This window comes from Sceloporus undulatus, chromosome 3 (genome assembly GCF_019175285.1).
Source record: "Sceloporus undulatus isolate JIND9_A2432 ecotype Alabama chromosome 3, SceUnd_v1.1, whole genome shotgun sequence".
Classification (NCBI taxonomy): domain Eukaryota; kingdom Metazoa; phylum Chordata; class Lepidosauria; order Squamata; family Phrynosomatidae; genus Sceloporus; species Sceloporus undulatus.
The window spans coordinates 108,244,603-108,269,682 of record NC_056524.1 but is presented as its reverse complement, the minus strand read 5'-3'; the positions used below and the strand labels follow the sequence as shown (position 1 = coordinate 108,269,682).

The following is a 25,080-nucleotide window of genomic DNA, read 5'->3' as shown; positions in this document are numbered from 1 at the left end:
ATGTGTTAATTTCTTGCCTGTTCTCACTGAAATACCCCTGTAAAGATCATTGGTGTACCCTTCTCCTTGCAAATAAAAGGTTAGTGAGTCTGAAGTCATGAGCTCCCATGGATTAGCTTTCCAATAACATAAAAGTCATAATAATAATAATAATAATAATAATAATAATAATAATAATAATAATAATAATATCCTGCAGTTAAAAGCAAATGTACTCTTTTAAATGCCTTAATATATGGATATTTATCTTTTAATTCTATTATTATTTTGCATTAGGCTCCCGTAAAGAATCTGCTCCCCAAGTGCTGCTTCCAGAGGAGGAGAAAATTATTGTAGAAGAAACAAAAAGTAATGGTCAGACTGTGATAGAAGAAAAGTAAGATGATTTTTTAGCAAACAATGAATTTTGAACAGTCTGGGCTCTTGGAAACAGGATGTTTTGTGTGGTATTTTAGCTGTGTATAAACTTTACTCCTTACCTACTCTGTGCTTTTGTATTTTGAAGAGATGAATATCCTACTGGAATTCATTGTTGAATGCCCTGTGATGTGCACGGTCTGACTGTACAGCCCATTTAGACCAATTTCAACCACCTTGGGTTTTCTAACTTTTCTTTTTGCATCTTTCTTTCTTCATCCTTGTACCTGCTGGGAATTGATCAGTTTTGTGGGTAAGGTGTTATTCTTGAGTGCTCTGGGATTTCTGCTCTTAATAATGTGTAGGATCTCTAGATGCTTTAGCACTGATACTTTTATTGCTTCTGTAAATGTAAATGAAAAGAGCTATTTTATGTCAGAAACCCCTTTGGCTTAAACAGGATTCCTGGTCCATAGCAACCAGTAGCAAGTTATTTCTTTAACCAAACAAAAGCAATGTTGCTATCTCATTGCATAAGCATTATCACCCAAAAGTCTAAATTAAACATATAGCAGGGGAGACCAAAAGTATATTGCTGATAGGTTTGGATTACAGGGATGGGTGGGGGTATGTCTTGGCTGTTTTGTAAATGTGATTTTTACAAAATTTATTTACATTTTGTGAAAGTATTTTGTCTTAATTTTCTGTTTTAGAAGTCTTGTTGACACAGTATATGCATTAAAGGATGAAGTACAGGAATTAAGACAGGTTGGTAAAATATACATAACATCATCAACACATGGTAGCATGGGTACTAAGCAGTGGGTTATAAGTCACGTGTTGGTGAAAACATACCTTCTGTTGAGGGTTATGCTCACAAGGATGAACAAAAGAATCAGGACCCTTTTGCACCACACAATTATAGTGCTATGATTCTACTTTAACTGCCATGGCTGCATCCTATGGATTCCTGGGATTTGTAGTTTGGAGAGGTGCTGGGGGACCTCTATGGCTGAGAATTCTAAATGTCCCTCCTTAAACTGCATATCCCAGGATTCCACAAGATGGAACTGTGTAATTTAAAGAGGAATCATATTGTTCTTCTTTGTGGTCTTTGTGACTCACACTTTTTGGGGGGACTGCTGCAAAATTTCTGTCCCTAGAACCCATTCTATATCACACCAGCCTTGGAAATCCCCCCCTTGTATCCTTAATTTATACCCAGCTTCTTCTCTGAGATTAGGATGCAAGTCATTTTACAAATTAAAACAGTTATAAGGTAATACAGACATATCAACCTTGAAACCTCTTAAGATTATAAAATACTTATTTTAAAAAATGCACAAGGATGAAAAATCCAAAATGGAAATGGCCCAAAGTCTACTTCCAGTAGTCGCTTTTGTTTTGTTTTTTTATTTTGTGGGAGGGGCTGAGGGGGTTTGTGAGATGTATTTTATGAGGAAAATATGCATAAGTGAAAAACTTCCCCTTTTTGGCAGGAGTGTGTGTGTGTGTGTGTGTGTGTGTGTGTGTATCAGAAATACATGGACTGAGGGCCCACAGGAACTACCTTGGGAAGTGCACTCGTTCATCCCTGATCTAGAGAAAAACGAAAGCAGGAGGTGTGCTGCAGTGGTCTTCCTGGCTCCTTTAGATCAGTATGTTCAATGTCAAGGGGGGGGGGGGTAACCATCCTCACAACTTGACTTGGCTGCTTCTGCTATCACTGTTCTTAATGTGGGCCACCATGACTTTGCCACTATTCTCCTCTTGGTGCTATCTTTGATAGCATTTTGAAAAAAAATTCAGGGTTAGCTGTGTTGGCTGCACAGCAAAGTACAACAAAATCCACAAGCCTTTCTTGGGCCAAATCGAAAGCATGAAATACATTATGCAAACTTTCAAAACTTTATTGGCTGCTTCATCAGGCAGAGGTGTTAAAAAAATCATACAGGAGAAAATGATGATGACGTTAGAGTCTCAGGCCTACATTATGTGTAGGATGTTGTCAGTTTGGATGGCATTCAAGACTTCCATTGCACGCAGAGGTTTCTCTCCTTATTGGCTGTGTGAAGACTAAAGACAAAAAGCAATAAAAGATAGGAACCAAAATTTCAGCTCTATTAGCAACAGAAAACTAACTTACCTTGAGATCCAGCTATCCCCATCCTGAGTGAAGCTACCTTCTCCTTAGGCAAAAAATATGGAATTTCTCAAGGATTCTCTGTACTTTTACATCTGGAAAAACTATAAGTAAAACTTGCCCTCCGCCCATAAGGGCGGTATAGGTAGAACTTGCCCAATTGTAATCTCAAATTGTAGTGAAAGAATGTTACCTTAGTTGGAGATATAAAACCTCAAAGAGTTAAGTCCTTTGGTTCCTTCTTGTTTAGGATTTCTCTGTTGCAACTAAATTTGGTATCTTGAAATCCAGCAAAAATACATTCAGTAGTAGCCTTGTTGGCTGTTCAGCAAAATACCACAAAATACAAAATCCAGAAGCTGTGATACATTTCTTGGGCCAGCTTTTGGATTTTGGTAGTCAGTAATCGTGTACTTTGTCCTCCTATGTCCTTGAACAAAGTGATATTGTAAGACGTGAATTCTGAGCTGCCATTTAAGATATACACCTATTTCTGTGTCAGTTTTTCTTTATCTTCTGTCTCTATCAAATAATTAAGTTGCATAGCCTTTCTGCCTTTGCCCACCATGACAACTGTAAATGTGTGGGCCTTTGTTTGCTTTGATTCTTGCTAAGTGTTGCCATATTCATGCCAATATTTTCTCTAGTGGTTGTATCCTAGACACTTCAAGGAAGATGTAGTCACAGTGGAAGCACTGGTGTAATCTAAAACTATGTTGAAGAAATGTTATTTATTTGATTTTACATATATATCCCTCCTTTATTCCAAATAGGGACTCAGAAATTGTTTTGCATAATACTGCTTTCATGATTCAGATTTACAAATTGAAATATATCCATTTGGATCTGTGAGCCTGGATCCATATTGGTATTGAATGGCTGGAAACTAAGGAGATAAAAATGATCATTTGGCTTCAGGACTGTTTGGTAACCTCTGAGAAATGCAGACTAAGTGTGCCTGAAGGGCAGTAGGAATCTGCTTGTAACATTTTCCTTCATAATGCTGCCTTTTTGCATCCTAGCAATATCATCTGACTTATCTCTACCCTATATTCATGCTATTTCATATATGAATTGTTTTCCAGAAGAAAACATGTACATCATTGTGACTCATGGCAAAAGTGTTCTATGTATAAAGGATTAGGGAAAATGTCAAATCATAAGTGTGACTAAAATAGTAATGTAGAGAAGTTGTTATGTGGCATGATTTCAGTTGCTTCTTATTTTGACAAATATGTATCAAGCTTGTGCTTTGTGAATCAAGGTGCAAACTAGAACAGTTTTTCAAATTCAGTGTGTGGCTATATCAAAGATATAGCAATGTTAGTCTGTAGAATCAGTATGTAGAGAGATTTTGCAGCACCTTTGACACTAACTGAAAGAAAGAAGTTGGCAGCATGAACTTTCATAGACTTAAGTCTGTTTCCTGAGATGTATTTGGAAAGTCTACAAAAGCTCATGCTGCCAACTTCTTACTTTCAGTTAGTCTCAAAGGTGCTACAAAATCTCTCCAAAGTTGTTCATTATTTACATTTCTCAAAATTTTGCAGTGCAGTTCTCTAAACAAAAATATGTGTTCAGAATGTGTATATTAAGGGGGAAAGTATGCACATATTAGAGGTAAATGTACAAAAACTATGTAAGGGAAAACTGCTTGCAAAAAATTATCACACATTTTTGTACATACTGTTCTTAATATACATGCAGGGTGCCCTTGCCTTACATGGGGGGAATCCGTTCTGGAACCCCCCCCCCCCACCTAAGGCAAATCCTGTGTGTGCTCAAGCCCCATTCATTTGAATGGGGCATGCCCCCATGGCACGTACCCCATTCACCTTATTAGGGCTCACCGTCCGCCTGACCTCGAGTTCATGTATGGTGAGCTTGTGTATGCTGCGGGCACACTATATTGAGAACAGTATTCACAAACATGTGTGGTCATTTTGTGTGTACTTTTTGTTTTAAAAAGTTCCTAAGTGATGAAGAAACAAGATGGAATGAATCCAAGATGGGAAAACTTGGAGAATCAGTAATTGACAGATTCATCTCTCCCTATTTTGTTGTAAATGAACATTGTTTAGAATTGTTGTGCGAGAAGTGTGAATGGGAAAATTAATTTTTGTCAATTATTTAAGATGGCCATTTATTCTTGCTGATATAAATTACCTTGATTTGATTCAGTCCATGGATAATAGTGTGAAAGACATGAGCCTTTTGCTGAGTGCACTGCCTTGAAAGTGCAAACTGGTTCCTGGTCCTCAGTTGACTGGTTCGAGATCATCACAGGATGAGATAGTTCACAGTCGTGAACTGATGTTCAGGCTTGATGAGGAAAAAGCAGTATGTCAGACTGCCAACTTCAGCCATGCAGTTGTGCTTATAAGACAATTCTCAATAACCAATTTGTAGATATTTGTAGATAGTTGTAGTATTTAACACTACCATATTTTTTCTGCCCTTCATCCAACCAACAGAGTGTATTTATATGCTATTATTCATGTATGGAGGCTCTTATAACCAGATACCTTTTCATCATACTCTTTGTGCATTGCACATATGGTCTTGGGTCTTTGATACCTATCCTCCTGTTACAGTGTAAACACTTAAATAGTATAGTAGTTTTCTCCCATTTACTTACAGCTTCCACAGTTTACAGAATGATTAATGTAGTAGATGAAGGAATTTACACTGTAAGGGCAGCAAGTAAGTGCTGAGGTTGCTTGGAGTTTGGACAGCGTGCTTTCAAATAGATCATGTGCTCCATTGTGTTAACTATCCACTCTTTCTGAAAGAAGCTACCAATAATCCTACCCTCTCTACCCATAAGGGGAGCCACTTTCTTATGTTTCAGCATAGCCTACAGAAACATAAGAAAATAGTTTCCCTTAAGTGCAGACTTTAGATTGACACTGTACCTGAAACATATGCAGGTTCTAGGGTTGTACAGAGGAAAGATCAGGGAACAGATTCATATAATTGCTAAATGGTCATCAGTACAGAAAAACAAACCATGAAGTCTGTTTCAGCCATTATTTGGGAAAGCTCCAAACAGAGGCTGGATGGCCATCTGTCAAGAGGGCTTTGGTAGTGTGTTCCTGCATGGCACGGGGTTGGACTGAAGGGCCCTTGAAGTCCCTCCCAACTCTATGATTCTAAATGCTTCAAAGGTGGCATTGACACTTATCGAACTGGCCTACAATGCTGATTTGTGCTCTGTGTTTGCTGGATGGAATGAGGGAGCCTGGGTATCTTTTTCCCCATACATTGTGGTTGTGCTTTGTGATGACCAGTTCCTGGTTTCCAGTTGAAACTGAAACAAGGCAGTCTCAAACCAGCAACTTACCCTGAATCCTCAATTGGCAGTATTAAATAACTTTGCTAGCAATATTCCAAAAAGATCTGTCCCCAAAAACGTCATTCTGTTCATATTCCTAATAGTCATTCTGTTAGAGGCAGCAAAGTTAGAAATCGCCAAAAGATGGGAAATACCTGGGAACTCCATCAGTAGATGCTTGGTTCAAAGGATCTTAGCTGAAAAATGCACCTGCCAAATCCAAATTGTAAGGGGTCATTCAGATGCAGTCACATTTAATGCCATTTGATATTGTTTTATTGTTTATGTCCTCAATTTCAGTTGAATAGCTAGCTGTTCAGCACATAAAACATGCTGCTCAGCTCTTCTTAAAGGGTCAGTTTTGCAGGATGCTTGTACTTTGGTTGTTCCTATTTACTATATCTGTGCAGTCTTTTTGTTTCTATTCTGGTTTTTCCCCTGTTGCAAATAAACAAATTAAATATTAAAAATTAAAGCCAAGAGTAGTGTGTGTGTTTGTGTGTGAGTATTCTAGTTCTCTGTACTTCTCATTTTCTCCTTCTGTCAATTTTCTGACTCCTTTAGCATTTTCTTCCCCCCTCACCCCACCTTTTATGTTGTATTCAGTCTCTTGGCTTATATCTCAAAAGCCTTTTCAAAAGTCTGTTGGGTACTTTGCTTCCTCTGCTGGGGAAGAATACCTGGCATGTGTTTCCTCTGCCAAGGTTTGCCAACTAAGCTTGCTGGAACCAGCTTCCAAGCTCTGTCATTTACTGTGGGAACTGGCCCTGGAGACATCAGCCATCAAACATTTGTACCACTTCATCTATAGTGATGTGTCTTCTGGTGCCTGAGGCTTCACTTTTTAGGAATTTGAATTCAATAAGAGTTTTGATTCCAGCAGCTGCTGCATCACTTCTGAGTCTTTGTGGTCCTTCTGTTCACTGCTTTCTGAAATGTTGTTGTTGTTAACTGCCCTTGTGTTGGCTCTGGCTCATGGAGACCCTATGGATGAGTCATCTCCAAACCTCCCCCCCCGCGCTATCCTCCTCTGTTCTTCTTAAGATTTGTAGATTCATGTTCGCGGTCTCCCTAATTGAATCTAGCCATTGAGTGTGTAGAGTTTCTCTCTTTTTATCACCCTCAACTTTTCTTAGCATTATTGTCTTTCCGAGTAAGTCATGCCTTCATGTGGCCAAGTACAACAGCCTCAGTTTCATCATTTTGGCATCCAGGGAGAGATCTGGTTTGATCTCTTCTATGGCCCATTTGTTTGACTTTCTGCCTGTCCATGGTATCCTCTGCATTCTTCTCCAGCACCATATCTCAAATGAGTTGATTTTTTTCTTACCTGTTTTTTTTTACAGTCCAGCTCTCTCATCTGTACATGGTGATGGGGAGTATCATTACTGATGGGGTGTGTTTTTGTTTTTGGTGAAGGCATGCAGGCTGTCACAGCAGCAAGCCAGCAATCTTGGCATGAATTGTGGTGTCAAAACCTTTTGCCATCCAGTGAGATTAAGTTCTGATCTTAGTTGTGAAGCTTGATTTTTTACAGAGGATTTCCTATTGAGTGGATACAAAGGTTTTGCTGTTCAATGGTGTTGGCTTGTTTAATTAAAATCCCAGAAAAGTGTTTTTTTTTAATGTCAAGATAGGACAGATAGTTTATAAGGAAATATTTGGAATAACAAAACTGGGTTGGATAGAGTGAAGGAATATTTTGTGAACATTCAAAGTCAATTTGTAAAATGTTTTTATGCAATAACTATAACACTTGGAAGTCACATTTTAGTGATATGTTTGTAGTATTGTTTCTGTTTTTGTGTGTATGAATATTGTATGAATAATGTGTTTGTTTAGGTATGTCTATATGTGTTTTTTATTATTGGCAAATAAATTAAAAAAAAACAACAACAGAAAAGTTTGGACCAAGTGCAAAAGTCTACCACTAAATGTAAATGCTTTAGCAGCCCTATTCAACAGCGGTGTCTTGGTCTCAACTTTAATCTACTGGGATACTGGCACATCTCCAGTGGTGACCACCTTGAGAGGAACGTTAGAGATGTACAAGTAATCTTTGAGGGCCAGAAAATACTGTGCCTGCCATATGATTGCTGATTCAATGAAGTAGCAGTTTTGATTTTTGTTTCCTGAGATGATCCAAATTATCATCATTTTGGATCACATCACTGATTATATTCAATCTGGTGAGCAGTGTCATCTGACCACTGGGTGAATGCCATCATCTTTTGAGGTTGCACTATTAAATTCAAGGCCTCCCCCCTGGAGGTGTGTGGCTCAGCTTCTCTCCTTGCCCCAGACATGGCTCTGATATGGACGGAGGCCAGTGAACATCTACTACAGGTAGAGAAAGGAACAGTTTTTATATTCATTGCATCCTGTACTAGATTTCAGAAACAGCAAAGACTTAATCATGACAAAACATTTCAGGATAATCACCCTAATTAATATTTTGTCTCTTTGCTTGTGAGGTGATTGGTTTGTAATCATCATTCTCTAAGATGCTTGCTTTTATGTAAAGATTCATCCCAGCCTCAACAGATTTCTCTGCCTTGCTCCTTTAGACTATGTGTTGTCTCTTGGTCTGGCAATAGCCTTGCTGTCCAGGAAATGAATGAAAATAATTGCTGCTCATTTCTCCCCTCTCTTTTTGTAAGGTTGTTGTCTCGCTATATCTATATCTGGATTTCTGCATGCTAATGGCCACCTCTTGTGCTACTGTCTGGCAGGATATAAAATCCACTCTCTCTCCTTCACCTTTATAAAGTTTTACTGTGTGGATGTGTGGGACTATGTGTATATTTCTTGTTTAATGTTTTTGCTTGCTTACCTTCAGGGAAGCTAACAACTCATCATAAGTGTGAAACACAGAAACTGTGATGCAGAGGAGTTGCTTATCTGTAACCATCACTGAGTGGCCATCTATGCATTCACACAAACAATCCTTACATCTAAATGTTTTGTTCTGTCCTTCTTTTCTGGCAATTAGTTAGAGAGCTGAGTGGGAGAGTGGAAACCATATCTTCCAAAGAAGTAGTGGTAATGACATAGAAGGAATATGAGCTTCTAGTCACAGCTTACAGCTCTAGACCATATCAGATGAGATTCTCTGCAGGTTTAGACACTATGTGTGAATGCACAGATGATCACTTAAAGAGCCATAGTTACAGGTAAGCAATCTGTTCTTAAGTCTCCCGTTTAAAATGTGTACACCCAGTGTATTCAGACAATGAAACATTTAGGTCTTCTTGTCTTAAGGGATTGTTTTAATCAATCACTTCAAAGTTATTTATGTAGATAGTGTGCATTTCCCCATTTTACCTTTTTTTTTTAAAAAAAAATTCTATCCATCAGCTGAGAACAATTGTTAATCACCCTATGACAACTGTTACATAACAGTGCATAACAGTATGTATACAAATTTAGCTATCTTCTCAGTTAGCTATTATTATTTCACTTTGGCAGATTTTGTCCTGTGTTCATTCTACATAAGAGAGTAAAACTCTGCAACTTAATGAGGCCTCTCCTCCAACTGTGCATTGTTTAAAGCAGGCATCTTAAGGGCCAAAACATACCATAATATGTTTGTCTTTTGTTTCCAGGATAACAAAAAGATGAAGAAATCACTGGAAGAAGAACAAAGAGCTCGCAAGGAGCTTGAAAAACTTGTCCGGAAAGTTCTGAAAAGTATGAATGATCCTTCTTGGGATGAAACCAATTTATAACAGATTTACCATTTCTTTCTTTCTATTGAAAGACCAATTTTGTCAAATCAAGCTGGGAAGACTTCTGACAATTTCGTCAGTGTTGCATGAAGAGCACTACAAGGAAGGACTTTTAACTGGATCTAGTGATTTTCTCTCCCTACATTGTATATTCAATACATTCACTGAAACTGTCTGTACTTAAGTGTAGATAGCATGGGTCCTAAAGTTGACTAGGTTTAACCTGTTTGCATTTAAATTACCTCATTTTGCAGCAAGTACAGCAGCTGGCTATGAAGTCCATGGTGTTCTGCCCCCTCCTCTTTGTAAATATCTGTAATTTTGAATGCAAATGTAATTCGTGCATCAGGACTGATACGGTGTTATACTATCTTCCTGTGGTTGCAGCTCAGTGACAGAAGAGATGGCTGATGCTCTCTTAAAATGTAATGAAATTTCTGCACTGTTCCAAAATTGTTTTGACCTGTTCTACTTGTATTAGACATTAGTTGCATTTTTTAAAATGTCCCAGCATGTTTCCAAGTATTCATTGGTCTGTTTTAATAATTTAATTAACTTTATTTATGTCTCTTTAAACTTTCGGATGCAATTTTAACATGCATTTTTAAAACACCAAACTGGCAATGCAGAAAATTGTCAATTGATACCATTTCATATTAAAGCTAATACTTTAAAAGCCAAGATGGATAGTTATGTTTCATTGAGGAGGCTTGTATTCAGAATAGACAGGTGAAGTTGGACATGCTTGCTCTTGTTTTTTAAATGTTTAGCGACTAGTTGATTTGTGTACTGCATTTTAAAGTGGTTGAGCCTGTACATTACCATGCAGCTGGCTAGTATTTTAATGGAACTCAAGCACAGTTGTCAAAATAAAAGTCCTAATCAGGGTGTATGGGTTTTGTTAGATGGTGAGGGTTGTGTCTGTGTGACAAAAATGTATTATTTATTTTTATCATGATCATAGCAAAGTTTAGGTTAATGTGCATGTAGAACATTGGGAAATTCAGACCTGATGACTGACATTTAATCCTGTTATCTCCATGCCCTGCCTCTCCACTGATAAGATCAAATGAAATAATAATCCATTTACTTCCATTGTCTTTACACAACAAATAAAAGAAAAAGAAATAGTGTTTTACAGGGGAAAACAACACTTCATTTTCTTTTTTTTCAATATAGGGCCCGTACAGACAGAAGAAAATAAAGCTGCTTCGGGTCACTTTGGAGGTTCATCACAACATCTTAAGAGGCCAGAAGCTGCGCTCTAGTCCTTAGGACTGGAGCATAGCTTTGGCGCAGCTTCTGGCCTCACGCATGCATCCTTTAAACAGCATGCCTCCAAAGTGACTGAAGCAGCTTTATTTTAGTCTGTCTGTTCGGGCTCATAAATAAAGTTTCAATGACTTTGGAAAACACCAAGATCCTGTAAGTGACTTGTGACACTGTCCTATTTTTGTTTTGGTAAATCTGGAACTTAAACTTTAGGCAATGTGTATGTATCTTTATACACACACAGACGCATACATACATACTGTCCAAATTATGCACTCTGTGTGTGTGTATATGTATATATACACATACACATATTTAAAAATAGAATGTTTAGTTTACCATCATGATCATTTGAAATGTTTTTTCAGTACTCTGATGTGAAGGTTGCTCATAGAGTTAAGCTATTTGGCTTTTGAAGCCAGTAAATCAATTCAAGTCCTAGTTATTCTAGTATCAGTCTTACTGCAGAGTTTGGGCGGGTTCCTAACAGCAGAATTTATGATATAGAATTTGTGAAATAGAGCATTGGTCCAGAAACAGCACCCTCTCTTTGAGCTTTACTGCATAGTAAAACTCATTCAGTGCTCTGTTGTTGCATGTGTTACTTGTGTCTCATCTGTGATCTAAAATAGAAGAATACTCAACCAGATGGTATCAGAACATAGGATTGCCTTTGTGGCATCTGGACAAAGGGTGAGATCCCAACTCAGGATTGCCATTTAGAAGGGGATTCCCAGTTTTTTTGATAAGATGCAGTCTCACTGCTAAAAGATGACATATTTCAGATGCTTATGTATGTTGTATAACTGATTCTTGTATTAAGCAAACAAAGCATTCCCCCCTCCCACTTCTGAAGCAATAAGGCTCAGCTATTTATTGTTTCTTGCTGGCAGCAACCAGAAATGGGCAGCTATACTTCCATTGAAAATAAATGGTTATTGTCACAAAAAAGTGCTGTTCTGGCGTTATTTTATTAAATGTTTTTTTTGTAAATCTGTTTCAGAGTGTGGCTAAGTTTCACAAACGTAAGTACCTACTTAAATACCTTTATTTGAGCCAACCAAATACACACACAATTGCTGAAAAATGTTTGCGATCTTGTTAGGATTAGTTAACATTTCGATATCCATACTTCCATGAGTAACCATGCTTTGCTATTGTACTGGTGTGCAGTTGTGCCATATAGAGCAGCAGAAGGCCAAACAACAGCTCCCTTCCTTGAGGAGCTTACAATATACGTTTCAGCAAGATTTTTCAATTCTGTCCTTACACAAAGCTCTTTATAACCTGGCTTCTGTTCCCCACACCACAACCCTTCATTGCTGATACTGACCACTGCCCACAGGAAGAAACAATTAGAAGGCTGGGGAAACAAATGTGTGGCACTTGTATAGTTGTGTGGCAAAGATCTTGTTCCTCCAACCAGTCATCTTTCTGGGAAGCAGTCTGCCTCCCCACTTGAGGTTTTTGGGTGGTTTAAAAGGCATCTCTCTGATGTAGCTAGGACAACTATTTCTCTGTCTCCCCTGTGGCAGATAGGCTGTGGGTGTGGAGTTGGGGTGCCCTTTCCCCCCTGAGAAAGGTGGGGACAGCCTTGGGGTAGGGAGTCAATGTCCTGCAGCTATTAGGAGAGGAAAGATCAACCAAGCAACCTACAAAAAAGTGATAATGCTGAAAGCCCAAGTGGTGCAAAAGAAGTCAGAAAGACATCCCAAACTCTTCCTGCAAACCCATTGCAAAGTTCATCCAAACCTACAAGACCTTTTAATGGGGGTGCAGCATACCTCTCTCTCACTCCCAAAACTGTTCCTCTCCAGCATAGCCTGAAACCTTTCCTTACAAGTGGATATATCCAAAGCAGAGAAAATGGTGACTCAATGAAAGTAGTGATTCCACCCTCCATATGCTACAGAAGGGACAGGGGTAGATGTACTTAAGGGGTTAAAGCTCCCCCGCTACTTCCAGAAGTAGAGGAAATATATTCCTAAATCCATATCACATTTAGCTCATTTTCCCCCAGAGGCTGTGCTGTGTTGGCCACTAGTGCTAGCATTGGACACACTCCAGACTCACTCTTTCTGACTTTGATTTTACAGTATTACCGATGGCTAAGTGTAGTATGCATTCAGTTGTTAGAGATCAACATTAATCCTTTCTTACATAATGTGGTACAGCCTTCTCATGATTAAAAATTTCAAACCACAGAACTTTGCAGGAGCAAAGGGAGAGATACAATTCTTTAATCTGCCATCCCTTGCTCGTGTCTGTGTGTGTGAAAGAGATCTCAAACCTCAGTTCCCTAGGTAACCAATTTAATGACAACAGTCAAAGCTCATTGTGATGTCACAAGAAGGAAGTCAACTTGATATTTATATTAGGTAGATCAATCCCCTGCTAAACATTATGGAAACATTGCTCTTTCCCATTTTCTGAGAGCTCCTTCTGAAGACACAAAAATTGTTGGCTACTTATGGCTTCTGTCTCCTTTACAGCTCCATTAAAGACGTTTTAAAGCTCAGCCCCAATAATCCCATTAATGAAGGGCTTGGAAGTACATGGCCAGAACCCAAGATTTTTTTTCCTAATGTATTGCTTAACACTGTGGTCTCCTGGTGCATGTGTACACTTGTCTTTAAAGTTGGACAGACCAATACAGTCTCCACTCTTGGCTCGCCAGCTGGAAAAAAGAAATACTAACTTTATCCAGTATGGGTTTGCAGGTAAGAATAGATCAGTGTCATGTCTTGTCCATCTCTCATACTTAAATAATAAACCCCTTATTTCAAGAAATGGATTAGTTAGCATCACTGTGTATTCATGTTCACTGTTGTGTTATGATGCAAGCGTTTCAGCAGTATATGCTAGAAAATATTCTGGAAATTTGTATTCTTCAGTGTGTTTATTGGTATAGATTAGCATTCAATCTGTTGTGTATAGGAACCAAATCTTATTTATTCATTTATTGGTCTTATACACCTTCTTTCTATCAAAGAATGGCACTTAAGGCAGCTAATCATTATAGTTTGAGGCATATACCTCCATTTCTCCATCTCCATATTAGAATACCCTTCAATTATCCTTTGCTTCACCTGGAGTAAAGTCAAACTCTGTAGCTTAACTCAGTTGGCCTAATATCCTTGTAGCTCAAGCCAAAGAAAATATATATTTAATAGACATGGTTGCCCTCCTATGACATTTTTGGGAGTTGTATTTCCAACAACAGCTGAGCAACAATGTTTGGGAACTATATCAAAGCAAGAGTTAAACTGTACTTAGTCTGTTTCATGTACTCTTCTCTACAGTGGCATATATATATGTCAGGCACTGTATCCACTTCCTGCCCTTTCAACTATTCAGACTCAGGGATTGTGATGGAGGAACTATAGATATTTATATATACGTATTATGTATACACATTTTGTATTCTGTTGGCAATACTGTGACCATCTTGAATGTTAATTTTGTATGAGGCCAGGAACTCTTAAATCAAGCTATTCTTCATACTGACATTGTGAGCATGTATCTTTTGTAAAAGCTATTTCCAACACAACAACTATACAGATCTTTCTGGAGACCAGCTCAATTTTGCCAACTAAATTCTTCCCTGTTTGCATACTAGTTAACCAAGTTATCCACTTAGAAAGCTGTTGTGACATGTTACTGTATGTTATATGCCATATTTTCTACATTTAGTTGTGACCTATTGCAACTTTCAGACATGCCTGGTTTTGTAATTTAAAAAACAAGCAATAAACATTAGATTCATATTGACTCGTTTTATCTTTGCGTTCGGAGGAAATTGCCTCTCCCCAAACGATTCAGTGACGCTGGAGGGGAGCCGACAATCCCCTGATTTTTAGGAAGCATGCCAGGCTTTCATGCACACTCCTCAATGTTTTAGAGGCTATTTACCAGTGCTTACCCCATGGTAAGCGCTGATCTGATAATCTTCATTGAGAAAGGCATGTTCACAAAAGCCTTGTGATGCTTGGAAATATCAAAACTGGTTTGGGCAATATATTTGGAAAGGTGCCAGGTGTAACAAGCGAACTAAGATCTGAACTAGATGTTAATCTGTGTTAATCTGTGCCTATATAAGGCAGGATGAATCCTAATTCAGATTGATACCCTAGAACAAGATGGGCAACTGGAGGGTGTCTGGGGGCTGTATTTTCCCCAAAATGGACCTATTTTAAAGGCAAATAACTGCTCCCAGAGGCTTCCAGGAGAGAAAGTTTGTTCTTTCTCTCCCATCTCTCTTGCCAAGAAGGCTTGGGTGTTTCGGGAAGCTCTGGGCACTATTGGACGCAAAACCAGCTTTGGTCCCAAGGACTGCACTTTGCGTATCCCTGCCCTGGATCATGGAGTAGGTTTTTTAAAAAAATGCTTTAATCATTTTAAAACTACACCTGTCCCTCCACATTTGCGGCTTTGACTTTTGCAGATTTTATTAATATGTTCTCTCTAAAAATAGCTAGGTCCTCCAGAGCAACTCTGTGGTCAACTTTAACCTAAAGTCGCACTGAAGGACCTAGAGATACCTAGAGAGAACACTACTAGGCATTTGTACCTCCTTCAGTGCAATTCTGTGGCCAATGTCTGGCAGATGTTGACCACAGAGTTGCACAGGAGAACTTCAAGGTTTTCAGAGAGATAAAAACATAGTGTTTTTGTTAACTGTAGTTTTGCCACATTCACATGGGTCCTGTGCCCCTAACCCCAGTAAATGTGGATGGATGAGTGTACTCTGATTGGATTGCTCCCCCAAATATAACTCCCTCCCCTTTGTCATTTTCATCACAAAAAACAATCAATCGGGATGCCTGGCTTTCCAGTCAAAATAGAAGGCCTGAACAGATAGGCCAAAATAAAGCTGCTTATTATTATATCTGCAATGCCCAGAATCTCCAAAATAACAAATCTTGAATGGACCCACCTACAAAAACAAGTACAATTATTCTTATTTCTTAAAGAAATAGCTTTAAATGGGTCCTCATCATACTTTAAAAAGACGGGAACCAATTTTCTTTAGCTATAATCTGTTGATATGTGTCATTTTGTAATTTGCTTATTGAACTTTCTTGCCTGAAGTGGCAATAATTTAATTACTTACTGAATAATTCTCAATCATCTTTCATAGTAAGAAACCACTATATTTCTGGCACAAATACAGATGTTATAAAGTGCTGGAGGGCTCCCTCTCGTGGCAACTTGATGCTAAGCCTGTTACACTTTGGTCAATTCTGCTGAGATGAAACAGAATCATGTTTTCTACTGTCTTGCTGGTAGAGGAAATCAGTCAGAATGACAAAGTCCCAAAGCTATGCCAGAAGGCAGGCTGAGCTAGATTCAGACAATTTTGTCATCTGAGGACACCTTGAGATGTAGAACGACCATTTATTTGTATACTTTGTATAACCCCAAAGGGAGCATTAAAATTTTTAGTGCCATCTTTTCCCTGTTTGATTTATGTGCACTTGGCTATTCCCAGCAGATCAGGTTTGTCATACACCCTCTGGTTGTCATTGGTGTACATCCTCTGATGAGCTGATCCAAGATTGTGGAATAGGAGTTTATCAAACAGGAGGAATTTCTCTTAATTTCGAATGAAAAGAAAGTGGGGCCAGAACGCATTCACGTGAATTCCCTAGTTCAGCGAATTTACATGAATTTGAATTGCATTCTAACTGACTTCCCAGTGCCCAAAAATAGCTTGCCACAAAGATATAGTCGTTCAGACAACTTGGATGCAAGCCATAATATCCCTATATAGAAAGAGCCCTCCTGGATCAGACCAAGTTCCTAACAGTTCAACATTTTGTTCATACAGTGGCCAACCAGAGACTTAGGGGAAGTCACTAAGCAGGCTAGGAAGACAATTGTACCTTCCTAGTACTGTTCACAACGAAACAGTGCTGAGAAGTATACTGTCACTGGTACTAGAGGTAATATATAGCCATTGTGACTAATAGCAGTCACTAATAGACTTATCCTCTGTATGATAGAGCACCAAGTAATCAATGGAAATATTGCTGTTGTATTTTAACTTTGAAGAAAATCTCCAAAGAACCACAAAGGGACCCAAATAGAGATCTTTGTTAAGGACTTCACCTCTTCCTCTCATTCTTAATATTCATGGGGATTTTTCATGATCACTCAAGAAAACTGATTAAGCTTTTCCCCACCTTTCTGACCAGAACATGGATGCTGCAATAAAACACTTGTCTGTTCCAAATATTCTGCTGTCACTTGTGAGACATAGGGTTATATGACTAAACACAATATGCATGTGCAGTGGGGCTACTGCTGGACTCAGAAGGCCTGTGTTAAGCATCATATGTTATTTCATCCTTTGAGAAATATTAAATGAACAAGGAGATGTAAAAATGTAGCAGCTGGAAAAAAGTAATGTTCCCTTGTGAAAGCAGGGCAGAGTTTGTCAGACCTAATCTCTGCCACTTGTCAGAGTGCCACAGGGACCTTTCACAATAGTTATAGCACCATGATTCCACTTTAACTATCATGGGAACATCCTATATAAGGAATGTAGGAAGGGACATGTAGGTCCTCTTAACTGGAGAGCTCTAGTATCTTACTAAACTGCAAATCTCCAGATTCCATAGGATCCAGTCATGGCAATTAAAATGGAATCATAAATCATAGTGCAATGAGTGTCTAGAGAAAGTGACCTCAGACAAAAATGTCTTCAGACATAGTTCTTTAAAAATAATGACCCATCAGTTCATAGTGAGAGCTCTTAGTGTTAAGGTTATTGAACTCAGTTCCCAACATGGTTGCAATAATAAAACAAAGTTGTACATTCATCTGATGGGACCTGTTTAAAAATTAATGCTTTCAATTAATAATGGGATTTTTCCCTTTTCTAACATGGCAACTTACTCAAGTATTTCTGTTTGTTGTTGTTTTAAAGTATGTGAGCTCCCTTTTTATGAAATATGCCGAACAAATGTAACAAGAATCAAGTGTTCAGAGCTAGGATGTTGTTTCCACAAAGAAACATGCTACAAGAAAGCTGTACCACGTAAGTAATTGATTATCACCCTCTAAACTCAAGCCTGATTGTTAACTGTTAAAGAAAGAAGGGGGCTTGTGTGCTGCCTCCCACCTAGATAGGGTTGACAGACCACTTCCAGCCTTCTTTGCTCTTTGGAGTCCAACAACATTAGGGAGCTGCACATTGCTCCTCCTTTCAATTAGGAACAGTAAAAACAAACCTGTAAAGCTACTTCTAGAAAGCAGTTTCTCTGGCATGATTGCAAAGTGACTTTACAGTGACTCCACATGTAGCCAAAAGTAACATTATGACATACCGTATGTACCTGATTATGTCAACTTCATATGTAAGTCGAGGGCAGGTTTGGGGGGGCAAAATTATGGATTTTGATATGACCCGTGGATAAGTCGAGGGTACGGCTAAGAGGCACATAATAAAGTATCTAAAGGATGATGCAATGGAAAAGGATGCCAAAGAACTTACAAAATTCTGGCAGGCTGGATGGATGAGACAATAGAGTTGGGGCCAGTGCTTCCTGGACAGATTATGCTCTTGCCTTTCACCAGGGAATGGTTCCTTTTAAAATAAAAGTTAAATTACAGTACTGTTTTGGGGTCAATGTTTTCACTAAAATTTCTAGACTTATACATAAGTACATACTGTATATTCAGTAGGTTCTCATCTGTCACAGAAGAACCTGGTGGAAATTGTGAAGCTAAGGAAGAAAGGGACACCTACAGAGAAAGTGACATGGGTGGCAAAATGAGGGGACTGGTCTTCCTAATAAGAATCCCCTCTCCCCGAAGTTTTCCTCAAACTGTTTAGCATTGCAGAGAGTGAGACACTGAAAATAATTCATACTGAGAAGTTTTATATTTTCTGTGTTCTCATTCTGTTGTGAACTTTGCCTGCCCCATTTCTTTGGATGCTTAAACTACATTTCTAAAATGGTCAACTGAACTTTTAAGTTACTTTAATGGTTGAAATTTGAGAATTGAAGGAAATTTTTATTTGGGGACAGAATTCTTATGGAGGGGCCAAGGCCCTCATTTCATCCCCTCCATATCTATTTCTCTGCCACCCTATGTTGACCCTGAGATCTACCAAGAAAGGGTGCAGTAAAATAAAGTAATATATGAAATAAAAAAGCAGTAAAAGACTTCTGGTTTTTACTAGACCATGGAAAAACTTTTTTGAATTGCAACTTCCCATTAGCAGACCTAATGGCTATGCTGACTGGGGAATTCTGGATGTTATAGGCCCTCTACAGACTGGCATAAAGAGCCAGTGTGGAGGCAGGGTGGGGGTGAGGTAAGCAGATGGCAGGCAGCGTCATGCTGCATCTGTGGCATAGCGTTTATACATGCTGTGTCAAAGAAGTGGTGAAAAGCTGCCACTGCAGCAGCAAACGTGACTTTTCTTCACTTTAAAAAGGAGCGGCATCTTGCGTCTCCTTAAAGGCTTAAAAAGCATCACATTGGGGCCATGGTGTGTAGTTGCCATGGCCCCGATCGGGTGCTTCCAGGGGTGGCACAGAGCTACCCCTAAGGGGCCATCTGTCGAGCTCGATAGTCTAAAACAAATTTTCTTAAGTCTGCTTACTTTTGTGTCAGACTAGTGTCAGTAGAAAGAGCAGTAGACACATTCCACAAGGTGATGGAAGTGAACAAAAGTCATCCCATCCCTTTGTTTGAAATCCTCAGTCCTGCAGTTTAGAATTTACCTGTTGGGTCTCACATAATGTTGTGAAGTATCTTTCATTCCCTAACAGAAGTGTTCCTGCCCTTGGCTCAGGGGAAAAGGGGAATGTAGAAGGGACTTGCTTTCCCTACCCTCTGCTCTCCTAGAACCTGCTTTCTATGTAAAATATAACACTAAAGACCTGAAGCGAGGAGATGGCTGTCACCTTTCAAATACAACCTATGAGACTTCACATCTTGGAAAATTCTAGGGGTCGTCATCCAAAAAAGTAATCTTTCCAAGATCTGATATTATTCATGGCAGGCAGGCACTGATGTTTCAGAGGCAAATGCTTGACAAGGGATGGCAAAGATTCCCTGCACCATTATACCAAAGTTGCCCTTTTATCAGTGAAATCCATAATCTGTCTTGTCAGAGGCCTGAAGAATGTTGTATTTCTGTTTTATTTTTTTAGAATACATGAAAGCATTTGGTGGCTTAATAGGTCTCATCTTTGTTGTCTTCTGTTTGTATATGCTGCAAAGGTAAGATGACAATTTGAACGAATTTGGCAAGTGATCGGCTGGTCTTTCATGAATTCTTCAACATGGATGATATGATGCAGATAATAGGATTTAGGAAAAGAAAACATGTTTCTTTACGTAATTAGCCATGTTGAATCATTAAACATGATACAAGTTGAGTTCCACATAAATGGATGTGGAAATAGATTTTGGGATACAATGTATAAGTGTGTGTGGCTATGCATGTGTAAGAGAGTGTGTGTGAGAAAGCACTTGTGTTTGCATATAAAGAAATATATGAATTAGGTTAGATTCATTTTATCTATCTATTTATTTATATGCCATCTTTTGAAGAGGAATATGTCTAAAAAGAATTGAGATCACTGTTTCTGTTCACATACCTTCAAGTCAAATCTGACATAAGGTGACCATAATATAGGATCTTCTTGCCAAGATGTATTCAAAGAAAGTTTGACATTGCCCTCCTGTTAGTGTGTCCTGAATGGGCCTGGGCCATGTTTGCCATATTTTTGTGGCTCCTTGTGTCATTTTAGGCCCAGGGGAAGCCTTATATATAAAAAAGATGTAAACTGGAAGTCACTTCCTGTTCTTTTTAAAAAAGTCCTCTTTTTACCCAAAAAAGGTGGAGGGGGGAACTTGGTGTTCTGACCAAAAGTGACAGCATTTCATTTGTATTTTGGGGAAATCGTTAGCTCAAAAGAGGACTGAAAGAGGTACCTATGTACTATTTTTCTGCATTACCAGTATTTCAGAAGAAAAGCTACATGGACAGGAATGGATATTTCATTTTAGAATCTCCCTTCTGCATTCTAAAAGATGCTAGTAATATTCTGAAGCAGCACATTCTAGACTAAGGAGATTATCACACAGCCAAGTAAAGTGTCCTATCTCCAATGGGATAAGGTCACCTTACAGGTTGCTATCGGGTGTTATTGCACACCAGAATGATGCCAATGCTGCCAGTGCTGCCTGGAGACTACAACCCATCTCCCATCTGTGCTTAGCTCGGCGATTTTCAAGTACAGAAGTGCCCTGTTGTTGAAAATTGATGGTCTAAGCACAGCTGGGAGACGGGTTGTAGTTGCCCAGCAGCATTGGCAGCATTTTGGTGTGTGATAACACCTGATATCAACCTGTAAGGTAACCATATCCCGTTGGGGATAGGACGCTTTATTTGGCTATGTGATAATCTCCCTAGTCTAGAATATATTGCTTCAGAATATTACTAACATGTTTTAGAATGCAGAAGTGAGAGATTCTAAAACAGGTAATGTAGAAAAATTATTTAAGGATGACTAACAGAATGCTGGTGTATTGCAAAAGATTGTCAGCTATGTTCTAGTGTTCACGTTTAATTTTTCCAATATATGGTACAGGCTATCCAGCAACAACTAATTATTTTTCACCTTATGCAATTATAACACTTTGATACCACTTCATCTGCCATGGCTCCATCCTATGAATTTCTAGGATACGTAGTTTTGGGAGATACCCAAATTTCTCTGCCAGAGAGTTCATCAAACTGCAAATCTCAGGATTCTGTAGGATACAGCTGTGGCAATTAAAGAGGAATAATAGTGCTATAGTTGTATAGTTTGAACGAGGTCAAAGAGGACTTTAGGACTTAGGACTTTATCACACTAGCCTTCTGCCCTGCCACAACCATGCTAATTTAAGTGTGGAAGCATACTATTTTGGCATTATTTCTTATCATAATTTTCCCTGCAATAGTGCTTTGGTGCTGCTTTGGCAATTCATGACCATGGGATGTTTTCTATACTGCCTTCCGAGATGAATTAGGGGAGGGTGGGATGAGTGGGGATGAGTAATCATGAGTGAGTCAATGGCTTCCTGAAGCCAGCTTCTGTGTGAATGTGAACACAACAGTCGGCTTCAGGAAGCTCTTGGTGGCCATGAACACTGCTCCTCCCTGCTCCCAAAGCTTGATGCTACTATGTGCACAGCCATCTGATCTGGGGGGATGGTTCTCAGTGGTTTTCCATGGAGCCTGAGCTGCTGGGTGGGGGAAGTATAGAATAAAAGCAATCCAGGAACCTCATCCCAGCTTCAAACACACAGAGAACATCCTGCCTAGTAATGTGAAAAAGCCCAGGCTGTTGAAATGGGCATAGAGCTCTGTCTGCTAGAAAATGAAATGAAGAAAATAAAAAGAGAATTAAAATAAAAAATAACCTCCTTGGGGGCAAGGGGGTGAGAGTAGGAGAGGAGCAGAGGAGCAGAATCGTGCCCAGTCACACCATATGACTGCCCGAAACACAGAACTCCAGTGGAATGGATCTATTGCACAAAAGCAGGAATGGAATAGCAATACGACTGAGAGCCTACTGATGGATTTTGCCTGTCAATGAAAAGGTTCACTGCAGTAATGAATGAAATGCAAGGCAGCAGCAGGATTGACTGGGCATGACATTGTGTGATAAATACTGGTCAAAGACACTTTTATCCTGATAAAATTCCACTTTCCTAGCCTTGCAGAATAAAGTACCTAGATCACAGCAGCCACTTTCTTGGGCTTGCATATTTCAGGGTAAGATCAGTCATGAAGGACCAGCTGTTTTTCTAGGAAGGTGTTCACCACTGTAGATTTTCACAGTGAGGAACTATTGGCAATGGTTTTCCTGCAACATTTAAAAACCAAGTGATCTAGAATGTCCTCTGTAAAACAGAGAAGTTACAACAAAACCTCATACATGCTAAATAATTATATTTCAATGTAGTTTCCTTACAGGAAAAACAAGTTTTTTTACAAGAAAAAAGAAAAACAAGACAGTGATAAAAGCAGAATCATCATCATCTGAATCAAGTGAAAGTTCTGCTGAATCTCAAGATGATGAATATTAACTCTATGTATGCAAAATGTAAGCATTTTGTGTGTACACTGGCAAAATGAGAGCTTCAGTTGCTACTTTGTTATTACCTTATTCAATAGTGATAATGCCTGTATTAAGGTGCATAATATGAAAGATGTGCCTATAATCCCAACGCAGGTCCCTTCCTCAAACAACAAATGCTCTGAAGATCTTTTCATGTGTGATAGAAGTGGGTATAGTAAACACACATGGAGGAGAAACACACTTCCCCACCTCGCTCATCTCCAGTTCTGTCAATTTCTGTCTATGAAGAATGACATGGAAAAGTGGAGGACCTCTATGATTTTCCAGAGTCATAACTCTCAGGGGCTTTGTCTACATTGACTAAGTATTGCCTGCTCCCAGGCTTACTGCATCCTGTTTACACGATGCACGCTCAAAACCCTGAATTGGGTCCAGATTGTCTTCATGACACCTAGACTTGATTTTGTTTTTACCCCCTAATCCCTATTTACTAAATTCACAATTTGCTTCATGATACTCAGTGTCATTATACCATGGGGTATAGTGGAAGATGTAAATGAGCCTAGAAAGAATCTCCACAAATTGGTTGAGGCCCTCCTTTTCATTCATGTCACATTCTATGTGTATAGGGCAATGGAAATAATGATGGAAGGGGAAGAATTACAATGCCCCCACTACCCATGTGTTTTCCACAAATACTTTAATCAGATCTATATAGGGCTTCTCTCTCTCTCTCTCTCTGCTCATGTAAACAAAGTGTGTGAGAGATGTACCATTCTCAGTTTAGAAGAGGTTATCTCCCTCTCAGATGTTGAAGAAGCATACAGTCACTCCACGCAGGTTTAACTTGCTTGTAATGTGGAAAATGATCCACAAAAATAAGCATCAAGAGTGGAAAGGTGGCACAGTAAAAATGTGACAGGGAGAAAAAAACAATCTGTTTTCAAGAGGTATTGAGTATCTAAAGGAGAACGAATGGACTTTATTGCACCAACAAAACCCCTGACTGCTCCTCAGTGGGATACAGTCGAGTTGTGGGTTGCTACCGGGAATTATTACATGTAATTCACTGTCAATTCCACTGTGCAATTGCAACCTGGCTGCATCCCGGGTCCCAGGTGCATTTCAGAGGCCATTTTTCCAAGATGGAAAGTTCTCAACTTGGAAAGATGGACTCCAAAGCATGCCTGAGAGCCGGGATGCAGCCAGGTTGCAATTGCCCAGCGGAATCAGCAGTGAATTATGTGCAATAATTCCTGGTAGCAACCCACAACCTGACTATATCCCATTGGGGAGCAGTAAGGATTTTTGTCGGTATGATAAGATTCCAAAATACTGTTAAGGAGAAATAGGGTAAAAGTCTCCTCCTTTTGCTAAATATAATCATTCCTTCTACTATTTCTCCCTCACTCTTTCTCTCTTTTGTATTGTGTGTGCATGTGCCTTTAAGTATCTACTAGATTACAATTGACTAGATTTCTTTAGTATTGTAACTACTAGATTGCAAGCCTGATTTGGTGTTTCTCCAGTATTACTTTACGCATAGTTATAGTCATATCATCAAGTAATGGCTCCCTGTTTCTTCTCCTACTTGTCTTCTAGAATATTTTACAAAGGCTCTCTTTCCATGCTCCTCAGCTTTTACTCGTTTTATCTGTTGTACACTCCTTCTTGTTGGTTGAACCTCTTGCTTAACAAGCAATATTTTATTACTTCTTGTTGTAAGACACCCTGAGAACTGCAACAGAAAGGCAGAGCACAAGTATTAGTTTTTAATTAATAGGTGATAAAAATGCTCAGTTAAATGCACCATATTGTGTTCTTTCAGCCCCCAGTACTTCAGGTTGTGTCAGCCAAACTAAAATCTTTGGGCAAAGATAAGAGTACAATCTGATTTGGCCTGCCTAACATATAAGGACTATATAGTGGGCCCTGTTTAGTTTGGTTGTAGCAGTTCTAGAAGAGCAGAGAAGTATGAGCAAGCACAACTACTTCTGTCTCCCCTCTGTCCTAGCCATCCATCCATCCATTCATCCATCCATTTATTTATTTATTTTTGCTATGTGTAGCATTCAGGTAAAGGTTTGTTAGGACCTTTATACCATTGACTGGAATAAGCCTTGATTCCATGAGTAGCATTTCTATTTAGTC

General features: G+C 39.0%; 1 protein-coding gene across 6 annotated transcripts in view; it reads left to right on the top strand.

Moving 5' to 3' along the window:
• Nucleotides 1–11,785, top strand: part of ARHGEF7 (Rho guanine nucleotide exchange factor 7) — a 119,747-nt gene extending 107,962 nt beyond the window's left edge. For 3 of the 6 annotated variants that reach the window (XM_042456560.1, XM_042456559.1, XM_042456566.1), the window contains 3 exons: nt 277–376; nt 1,071–1,125; nt 9,440–11,785. In XM_042456560.1, coding sequence (XP_042312494.1) covers nt 277–376; nt 1,071–1,125; nt 9,440–9,562 — 278 coding nt within the window. In that variant the 3' untranslated portion in view covers nt 9,563–11,785. The remainder of the gene's footprint in view (nt 1–276; nt 377–1,070; nt 1,126–9,439) is intronic. The other 3 variants (XM_042456562.1, XM_042456561.1, XM_042456565.1) reach the window with 2 other exon arrangements.
• Nucleotides 11,786–25,080: the final 13,295 nt, after the last annotated feature.